Source organism: Balaenoptera borealis, assembly GCF_965194805.1.
Source record: "Balaenoptera borealis genome assembly, chromosome: 7".
Classification (NCBI taxonomy): Eukaryota; Metazoa; Chordata; class Mammalia; order Artiodactyla; family Balaenopteridae; genus Balaenoptera; species Balaenoptera borealis.
The window spans coordinates 10,785,947-10,797,046 of NC_138864.1; the positions used below are offsets into that span (position 1 = coordinate 10,785,947).

At 48.8% G+C, this 11,100-nt stretch overlaps 1 protein-coding gene across 6 annotated transcripts in view; it reads right to left on the minus strand.

The window, feature by feature from the left end:
• VOPP1 (VOPP1 WW domain binding protein) overlaps nucleotides 1-9,617 on the minus strand; it is a 93,965-nt gene extending 84,348 nt beyond the window's left edge. For 2 of the 6 annotated variants that reach the window (XM_082399686.1, XM_082399684.1), the window contains exon 1: nucleotides 8,821-8,931. In XM_082399686.1, the coding sequence (XP_082255812.1) occupies nucleotides 8,821-8,832 (12 nt within the window). In that variant the 5' untranslated portion in view covers nucleotides 8,833-8,931. The other 4 variants (XM_082399685.1, XM_082399683.1, XM_082399691.1 and 1 more) reach the window with 4 other exon arrangements.
• Between the last annotated feature and the right edge of the window lie 1,483 nt (nucleotides 9,618-11,100).

Here is an 11,100-nt window from a genome sequence, read left to right on the forward strand (position 1 = left end):
GCTCTTTGAAATCATTCCTTTGATCTGCATCTTAACTACTTAGGGCCAGTAACCTGTTTTTTTCTATCCTGAATCCCCTCAGGGCGCACAGTCTGGGGAGGCTGCAGTGGCTGAGGGCTTGATGGTCGCAACAACCTTTGTTTACTGACGTGGCAGGTGACATTCTTCCTCTACAGTAATCAGTATCAAATTGCTACTGGTTATTTAAATTCCACTGGATACACTGAGTGCTGTTCTAGTTCAATTTTAGATAGTTAATTTTCACAATACACAAGAAATCCAATCCAATCATATCTCACTGGATCCAATTCATTAGTCATTAAAAATATGTAATAAAAAAGATTGCATGTCAACTCAAAAAATATGTGCAGGGGTATATAGTTTTTGAAAATTACTTAAGAGAGTATACAAACAAAAGGTTGGACCACTCTCTGAGCTAGAGAAAAATGGTCAGGAGGAAAGTGACAAGAAATAAGTAAAAAAGAACAATAGAAAGAAGCCAGGGTTCCGGAAAAAAGAATCCTGAACCGCTTGGAATGTACCTCAAAGTCGGTAGAGAGCAGCTGAGGTTGCAGAGATTTTAACCAAGTGGGGAGACCCCGCAGCCGTGTGAGAACGATGTCCTGAGGCTGTGGGACTTGCTTCACACACCCCCCACCCCCTTCTCATCCGCTGGTTTTCTATCCAACTAAGGAAACAAAGTACCACAACTAGGAACTTTCACAAACCCTCACAAGCAAACTCCCACACTCCCTGCCCCCTGCCCATAAGAGTTTAAGATCTGTCCCCACTCTCTCCAGGAAGCCATAGTTTGATTCTTTGGACAACACCATCATAAATCACAAAATACCCAGAGACGGAGACCAGCTACAGAGCCAAAGGGTTTCACTCAACTTTACTCCCAGTTAGTTAAAAGTCAAGATGTTACCTTTGTGGATGCTGCCTTCTGCTCCGCCATCCAAAAAGCACCGAAGGGGAAGAGAGTACTAGTTTGAACCCTTTTATTGCTTTACCCAGAGCAAAAATTAAGAGCCAAAGATGGTAGTAATCACAATCTTCCTTTCCCTTGTTTTGGACACTAATGACCAAGTTCCTTTTCAATCTAGTCACAGATATACTAAAAAGGGAAGAAAGCACAATTTTTAAATGAAAAGGTATTTTTGGAGCCCTCTCTCCGTTTTGGCAGGGAACCTGGGCAAGGCACCTTGCTTAGAAACAACTGACAATGTTCACAATCTGTTGGTCCAAACTGTGCAGAGCTAAATTCCAAGTGGTGGATTTTCCCAGAGCTTCCCTCTACCCTGGGGCACTTCTCTCCTTACAGGTGACTCAGTTGAGTCAATGAGAGCCTAAGTGATTTACCCAAAAGACTCCCAGCCAATACACAAAGAGCTGAGATTCCGCAACACATCGCTATGCTGCCACCTGCTAGGGTCTGAATGTTCATGTCCCCTAAAATTCACGCTGAAATGCTAACGCCAATGCGGTGGGATTAAGAAGTAGGGGCACTTAGGGTGTGATTAGATCGCAAGGGTGGAGCCCTCGCGAGTGGGATAGATGCTTTTATAAAAGAGGCCCCACAGAGACTGCTTACCCTTCCACCATGTGAAGACACAGCCAGAGGTGCCAGCTTTGAACCAGGAAGAGGGCCCTCACCGAACTGGACCTTGCTGGTGCCTTGACTGACCTCCCAGCCTCCAGAAATTTTGTTGTTTATAAACTACCCGGTAGGTAGTATTTTGTAGTTTGTTATAACAGCTCAAATGCACTAAGACACCATCTAAACAAGAAACTTAACTACCATCACGTGTCTTCTGTGCCTCAAGTACACAATCGATCGATTTCAAAGCTGATTTATAAGATCCTACTTCTTTGTTCTGGTCTGAGGATGTTGTGCTCTAATCAAGAGCTTTGAAGTATGCAGCTGCACTTCATGAAAATATATATATTCATATTCATTGCCTCCCTGTATTGGCTGACCACTTGACTCCTTAACCCCAACCAGCAAAGGTCACCATGTCCTACTGACCAAACACAACGGCCTTGCATAAGGCTCTCAACTGCTCTGCAGCAGGAGTGCAGATAACACCCAAATTTAGATATCTTGCTAGACTCTTGTTGGATCTTTCCGCACCGAGGGCAGATGATGAAACACTTCAAAACACTGCACGTTTAAACCTAAATTCTGACTTCTTACAATTAAGGACATCAGTATTCTCCAAGTCAAAATCTCAATCAGGGACTTTCCTGGTGGCGCAGTGGTTAAGAATCCGTCTGCCAATGCAGGGGACATGGGGTCGAGCCCTGGTCCGGGAAGATCCCACGTGCCGCGGAGCAACTAAGCCCATGCTGTACAACTACTGAGCCTGCACTCTAGAGCCCGTGAGCCACGACTACTGAGCCTGCGCGCCACAACTACTGAAGCCCGTGTGCCTAGAGGCCGTGCTCCACAACAAAGAGAAGCCACCGCAAGGAGAAGCCCGTGCACCGCAATGAAGAGTAGCCCCCGCTCACCACAACTAGAGAAAGCCTGTGCACAGCAACGAAGACCCAACGCAGCCAAAAATAAATTAATTAATTAACTAACTTTAAAAAAATCTCAATCATCTACTTCAACCCAGATGTAAATCTCCATCTTTGACTTGGCTCGATTTAACATTTTTATTACTCCATTGGACAAAGCCGACAACGGTATGATAATCAAATCTGTATATGGCACAAAACCATAAAGGGTACTGGATTTTTAAAAAGAGTATTCAGACAGAGGTTGACAGGCTTAAGAAGATGAGATGAAGGAAGTAATGTAAAATAGAATTAATATATAGTCCTCAATTTAGGTTTTATATATTATACTCAACACTCTACAACTGTTATGAGGATTTGTGGGTTACCACCAACAGATGTTAAAAACATTTGTGTCACTGCAAACTCAATGTAAATCTCTTGGCTTATCTTATCTGCATAATGCAAAGGTCCAAACAAGGGCTGTGACAGTGCCAGTGAGACCACATCTACAGAACAGAGTGTCCTTATTGTTCAAACAAGTCCCAATGGGGAAGAGATGGGAGGCAAGCCAAAGGCTGCACGACAAAATGCACTCAACACTGAACTCATTCCTTCTAAAACAGTGCACCAACACCGCAGCCCACTTAACACAACCAGCTCCATAATCAACCTCCGGTGTCAGGATCACAGGCAAGTACAACACAACTACCACACAGATGGACAGCAAAGTGACCTTGCAGATCTCGCAAAGATACATGAAGTCTATGGAAGAGACAAAAGAGTCTGGCAGGTACCCGTTAATAATGACCCAACAGATGTCCAAAACAGAATGATATGAATAAAAAAGACCAAGAGAAGCTAGAGGTGGACGTATGGCAGGGTTTGATTACTCGAGCAAATAATTCTGGAAAAAAAAGAAAAGTTCCTTACTATGATCATGCCACTAACTTTCAAGGTCAAGTGAAGACTATGCTATTATGCATCACAGACTTTTATCAGAAAAATTAATCTCCCCCGCCCAAATTGATTCAATTCTAAAAATGGGTACTTGGGATGGAATTAACTTATTTTTATTATCTGGGCTTCGTTTTTCCAAATTAAGCTGAAATTTTTTCCTCACTATTAACTATGAAATTTTGATCCCTGTTTTAAGTGGATTCACTTTGAGTGGCCTTTTTCTAGGACCAGTTTTTTCAGACAGTGATGATTTCCTGACCACTGTTCATCCAGTTTGGCAGTTTTCAAAGGGCAGCTGTGAGGACGGTGAGATGATTCAAAACCACATCTGGTGAGAAATAACAGAAGGAAATGATGCCTGGAGAAGAACACGGGGCGGGGAGCGGGGGGTGCGTGGAGACCAGCACAGCTGTGTTCAACTGAGGGACCGTCACTGTGATCATAGTTATTCTGAAAAGCCCAAGGGTACAGAACCAGGCCCAGGTAGAAACAAGGCAGACATTTCTACTCAGTATAACAGAAAACTTTAACAACTAAAATTGTCCAAAAAGTTGATGCCTTGCTTTGAGATAGTGAGTTTCCATCGCTAGAGGTGTTCAAATAATGATTAGCTCTAAGTCCTAACACACAAGGCCCCCTTCAGAGTCATAGCTAATCAACTACCTTCCCCTCTCCTACTGTAGACCTAGTCAGCTCCCTCCCGCAGGGTCATTACCACGGTTCTTTTTACTCATTCAAATATTTACTGAGTCCTTACTGTGTGCCAGGCACTGTTCCAGGAGCTGGGGATACTTCAGTTAACAAAACGGATCAAAACCTTTGCTCCTATAATGTGTAGATTGTGGGAGGTAAATTCCATCATGTTTTGAAGGTAATAGATACAGAGAAAGGAGAGAATTGGTCAGAGCCAGAGTGCTGGGAGGGGAATTGGGTTGGAATTTTATATAGGGTGGTCAAGGTAGGCCTCATCAAAAGGGTGACATTTGAGGCCTCACTGAGAGGATAAATGTAGGTTCTAAGAAAATGACTTGCCATCCCATGGCTAGATAATCCAGTGGCCAATAGCCTAATCCATGTACTTCTAGAGTCACGGCCCCCTAGTTGGTCTTTATAGGTTTGCACAAGCCACAGGAAAGCAAGGGCCAATTAGGGCCCCAAGTCAGGGCCCAGAGCCCCAGGCCCTCCGCATAAACCTGGAGCCAGTTTCCCCCAGTTCAGAGTGGAGCCCTCGCCACCAGGTTCACGTATCGCTGCCACCCCTCGTCCTCAGCACCCAGCCTCCGTGGGCTTCCATAGATAACAAATCCCGACAGTCTTCTCTTTCACTCAAATTGCATGTTGCTCAGATTCTAAAAACTCTAAAGAGTGGGAAGATTGCAGTAGTTTATTTCAGAAAATTGGCATCCAAGGGCTGCCACATTCATTGCAATTCCAGGGTACAGAAAACATTTGGCATGAGACAAAAAACTCTCTTAAACATGACTTGGTTCTTATCTCAAGACTCCTGGGCATCAAAATACAAAGGACTTAAGAAAAATACTCAGTAATCCTGTGAATTTCCCTAGTTTCAAAAGACAATGTTCCCTTTCCAGCCCTCTCTCCCTAAGAGAAGACCACTCCTTTTTCTAGCCCAAGAAGGGATGTTCTTTGGCCAGAATAACTTTGAAACACATGGCGGCCTCACTTAAAGGTTTCCGGCTTTGGGTTCCAGGGGAGGAGCAGAAAGATAACTGATTCCGGTCTCTTGAATAAAATAACCTAGTACAGAGTTCTCTCCCCCACGGATGGATGCAGCAGAAGCCCCAACGCTGGCACAGGGGGAATTTATACTAAATAGTACACTACACATTTCTGGGCTCATTTCAGTAAGGACAGAACGCATAACAAATACTGCTCAGTATATTACGAAAGTGTCAACAACCTGACCTCTAGAAAGAGACTGCTGTGACAATATCCAGAAAACCACGTATTCTGACAAGAGCCCACGGGGGGCGCACACGCTCAGCACCTAATGACTCCCCAGGTTCCACTAAGCCGTACTCAGGCTTGGAACCGCTTTTCTTCTTCAGTTTCTATGCTGCGGCTGCAACCCAGTGCACTAGGAGACTGGTTCACCAGGGCTACTGGGAGACGGCTCAGTCCGGTCACTGTTTCTGCAGCCACTGTTCACAGGGCCTCACACAGACCAGTGGACAGAAGGCCAACACACAACTTTAGAATTTCATGACCCGAGAAGAGCCGTGGGGTTCCCCTATTCTGTGGCCTCCCCCATGGCCCACGTGCCTGGGGTATCTACCCAGCTGGCACAGAGCGACTGGGGAGGAGGGAAGATGAAATAAGGGTCCTCACCGGCTTCCCATGCGATTCACAGGCAAGTCCAGGTTCACAGAAAGGAAAGGTCACTTCAGTAATGAGCGCCCCAGAAGCCTCCCTGGGGAAGGGATAATGCTGCCCCCTCAGCCTGTTCCTACTTACAGCTCTGCCTGGGCTTTGGGGTGAGCACACACCGGGGCTTCCAGGACAGGCCTGCTGATGCCTGCTGCGCGGGCACGACTGTTAACAGTCCCCAGCGTCACTCTCCAGTGTCACAGTTTGGATGCTAAATTATACGGTCCCCTAAATGGAGCCGAGTTCCTAGAGGGGATTTTGCTGGTTTACCTGTTTTCATGGGACCATACCTGTCCAAGTCTACCACTGGCCTCGGGACGGACCGAGTACAGATTCTCTCCATATCTCTGTGTCCAGCAGTGGGAGAGGGTGAAGCAAAGGATGGGGCGGTCGGAGCCCCTCTGCCTGGGTTAGCTTCTCAAGCCCTCGCACGTCACAGCAGTGAGACCGTGGACAAGCTCTTTAACATCCCCATTTGACACAAAAATGGGGCTAAAAGTAACTGCTAAGAAGATTAAGGAGTTAATATTTGTAAAGTGCTTAGAACACAGGGGAAGCACTCTGTGTCTGCTAAGTGAAAAACCAATACGCAGTCTAGCTGTCTAACAGGTAAGTGAACTATAGAAGGATGTGAGGCAGGGGAGGAAAGCCCTTCTGAAACAACTTTTAGACACCCTCCATGCTCAAGGACTTCCCCCGAGCTCACCGACCCCGCCCCTAGCCCGCCCCACACAACCCTGAGTGGCGCTGCCTAGGAACAGGATGCCAGAGGGCCAGGGCAGCAGAAAGGCTGCCAGGTGGTTTATGGTCAACTACACTCCAGCCACAGTGCAACCAGCTCAAGCAGAACAAAGAAACAAAGACAAGTGTTCCAGGTTGCAGCTGGCCGTCAGAAGCCTTCAAACATCTCCCTCAATTGTCTTAGGCCCTCAAATTGAAGAGAGTTCTTTCTTTGCCTCTTCACATACTCGGCAAAGGAAATAGCACATTTATGTATGTGATTCAGGACTTCAAAAGCATCAGAGGCGTACTGATAACAACCAATATTAGATGAAATTCAGAGCAACCCACTTAAGATGAAAACATCTCAGATATATAACTCACGTGTAAGATTCCACGTGATACATTAGAAAGAAATCTCCTTAATTCCTCAGAGAGACACCTCTCTACCACAAACAAAATAGGTGCTTGGGACAGTCATGTAAAAGTGGGCTACACCACGCCATCCCATGAAAGCAAAAATTACCAATCATCTAGATATCTGACTTTGTGAAACCATCAATTTCCTCCTTTAAATTTTAGTGTTGTCCCAGTTCGGCTTAATATCATTTGAACCTTTCAGGCCTGATTTGAACTCTCTCTTAAGATGATAAATTCCTGAAGAACGTCACTTGCCATTTCAGTAAACAAAGGATGGTGCGGCCATCTAGCCAGCAACCACTGCGGTCTCCCAGACGTGCACCCAGAGGGGATTCAGGATGGTCCCAGATAGCTGAGGTGTATATCAAAGGAATGATTTCAATATGCTCAAACTCTTACAACTTCCCATACATAGAAAAGTGCTAAATTCATTAACCTGAGATGTCTGGTTTTCTTTAATAGTAATCTTTCGATGTTCCAACTACCTGGGGTTTTTTTGTTTGGTTTTTGTTTTTGTTTGGCAAAAACTCCTCTATAGGGGGCTTCCCTGGTGGCGCAGTGGTTAAGAATTCCCCTGCCAACGCAGGCAACACAGGCTCGAGCCCTGGTCCGGGAAGATCCCACATGCTGCGGAGCAGCGAAGCCCGTGCGCCACAGCGACTGAGCCTGCGCTCTAGAGCCCGCGAGCCACAACTACTGAGCCTGCGCGCCACAACTACGGAAGCCCGTGTGCCTAGAGCGCATGCTCCGCAACAAGAGGAAACCACTGCAATGAGAAGCCGCGCACCGCAACGAAGAGTAGCCCCTGCTCACCGCAACTAGAGAAAGCCCACGGGCAGCAACGAAGACCCAACGTAGTCAAAAATAAATAAATAATTTTATATTAAAAAAAACCCTCCTCTGTATCCTGGCTCCTTCCTTAACCCTTCAGAGCAGTCCCTCCCTCCGAGTGATCTGAAAGGCTGTGTCCCGGGCTTAAGTATTTTGAAAAGAACTGAGTCCCTGAAGCAGTCTAGGCGACATACAGGGCACAGCACCACATGCACTAAAGACGTGCAGGAGGCAGAACCAACGAAATGCTAGGTCATTTCACCAAGTGCTGATTTAAAAGTGGGGGGATCGCATGTGTAGGTACAGATGCATGCGTTTCTATGCGAATAGTGGTCTCAGATCCACTTCTCCATTATCTGTCTGGTGACCACCCAGGAGATGTGATACCTAAGGTCATAAAATTCTGAATCAACGAAAAGGACGCAAGTGGAGGGCACTCCACAAACACATGAACCACTCAGCCAGGGAGAGACAGAAGAACAAAAACAGGAAGTCTCTGCTATGGCGGAGCCGGGCGCAAGAAACTTTTCCATCAACCTTCTTTTCAGGAGAGCTCAGACTCTCCCTCCCAACATTTTGTAACATAGATTTCCTTATACATGAAGAAAACCAAGGAGTCGTTTCCAGAGTTTTACTACCTAAAAGAGAAAACGTAAGATCCTCTTCACTCATTTACTTTGACTTCATTAATTTAATACAATTTCCTTCAAAATAATGGAAGTGAGCAAGGAATGGAACAAACCTTAATCCAGACTGCACCCTAGGGCCCCACTAGCTCCCATTTTAAAGAACCCGCTTTAGCAAGAAGGGGGTGGCCGCCATCCGAGGGCGCAACTTTCCGGCCGGGGGCAGCCGAGGTCCCCACGAGGTTGCGGTCACCAGCAATTCCTCCGCCGTTGCTTCAACAAGTCCCTGTCTCGGCTCCAAAAGGCCACACCCACCACCCCGGCTCTTCGGGGGTTTCCTCTCGCATCGGAAGACTGCGCGCTTCATCCTTACCGGCGGGGACATTTCCTCCTGCTCAGTCCCGCCATCTCACTCGCGGACCCGTGACACCTCCCTCATCCACGTCTCCGCGCGGTCGCGCCCCGACCCGCCGGCGCCCCCGCCCCCGCCCCCGCCCCAGCCCCAGCCCCAGCCCCAAACCGCTGGTCGCCCTGACTCTGCGCCTGCGCCGCTTCAGGGACCACCCGCCCGCCAGCCCCACCGACCCGGGCCCCCGGGGGAGGGCAGGGGAGGGGCCGGGCGCACAGCGCGCAAAGGGTGCTCCCGGGTCCTCCCTACGCGCGAGAAACGGTAACGCGGGGCGGGGAGACTGAGGGCCGTCGGAGGAGCGGGCAGGGCTGGGACGACCCCGTCACCAGGGCGCGGACGCCTTCCGCACGGGCGCTCGTGCGGGTCCGTGAGGCCGTGGCTCTCGGCCCTCAGCCTTCAGGGCTCCCGCACACGGTCTCCCGGGCGCCTCGGTGCCGCTCCCGCTCAGCCCCGCCCGGCCCGGCCCTACCTCCACGAGCAGCCCGAGCAGCAGCGCCGCCGCACTCCCGGCCAGGAGGCCCATGGCTGCGCGTCCTCCTGGTCGCAGGCGCGTGTCAGCAGCACGTCCCCTGCGAGGGGGCCAGCCGGCTGGCGGGCGGGATCCCGGCCCGGAGTCGCAGAGGCTCGGGCTGGCGGGCGGGGAGCCGGGCTGAGCCGCGAAGCCCTCGCCGCGCGCGCCCCCGGCTCGCGCGCCCCCGGCTCAGCTACGGGGTGGCAGGGTCAGCCCCGCCGGAGTGCGCGCGCCAGGAGCTGGGCGCTGAGTCGCGGAGGCTGGCGAATGGGAGGGGAGGGGCCAGCTGTTTCCTCCCTCCTAGGAGACCGCCCTGTCACCCCTGAATAGACCTGGGGAGGTTTTTAAAAGAAGCAAAGTCTCCGCGGAGTGAGGCTCGTTCCAGAGGGAGTTACATGAACCCGTTGTGTGCCTCCAGGTTCTTCACTGTCCCTCCCATCCCTCCACACCGTGGGGCGATGCACCCCCCCGACGTGTGACGGCAAGGACAGCCAAAGGATGAGGAGGCAGACGGAGAATGGAAGAGTCCCTGCGCCTCACCTCTCGCTTAGATGTGGTGCTTTCATGCCCGCATCCTCCTGTGCTGGCCCTGCCTGTACTCCCCGCACAATCGGCCCCCATTGAAGCCCACCCTCCCGCTAGTAAGTTTGCGATGTCCTTGCCTCTGATGAACTGACTTTCCTCCCCCCACTACCTCGTACCTACCATGTTTTTTTCACAACATGGCTCAGATTCCATCTCATTTATACAGTTATTCAACAAGCATTTATTGAACTTGGAAGTTGTACCAGACCCTGAGCTGGAGAGCCAGTACATAGAAGGGGGCAAGAAAACTCTGCCTGGTGTCTAAAGGGAGAGATAGTCACACGAATAGGATGCGACGTGCTGAGTGCACAGACCAGGGGATACAGGATAATAAAGGACATGAACCTACCGGTGACTGGAGGTCAAGGGAGGGGTCAGGGAAGTAGATGTTACCTAACGCACGTCCCGAACGCTTTCCAGGCTTCAACATATGTACTCATCTGATGACTATAAAACATGCACCACCAGACCACACCTGTTGGAACCAGAACTTGCAAGTCAAGCAGAAAAGATGCTTGGTGGCCTTCATTGTCATGGTATTACACTATCAGACAAGACCACCAAGGGTCCTGCCTGGGATTTTAGTAACTTTGATTTACTATTTTAAATGAGGGCATTTTATTACTCTTTTAAGGGTAGAAGTTAACTTGTAGAAAACCAAACACAAGCTTTGTTGTGTAATAGAGATGCAAATTTTTTCCTCCAGCGGTGATGTAAATGATTTTATCTGGTAAAAATGCAAATGACCTCTGCCAGCTCAGAACCTTAACCAGGTTTCTGCTTGATTTATCGATCTCATCCCAAGAGTTTCCTTTTCTCCTCTTTTTTCACTGGCTATGTATACATAGTCAGTTGCCTGCATTCTCTTTTGAAGCAGCTTTGTCATCCTCTGGTTCCCTCATTAATGGGTTGTTGACCTGAAACAAATAAGACTGCCAGTTATTTCTACGGCAAAGATGGGTTTATTTGGGATCGTTAATGCAAATTTGTGTGCCCAAAGCACAGTGAGGCCAAACAAACTAAAACGTCAGAGTTTGGAACAGAGAAAGGTTTATTGCAAGGCCATGCAAGGAGATGAGGTGACTCATTCCCTGAAAAGCCTTGAGCTCCCCAAAGGGTTTCGGCAAAGCATTTTTAAAGGCCAAGAG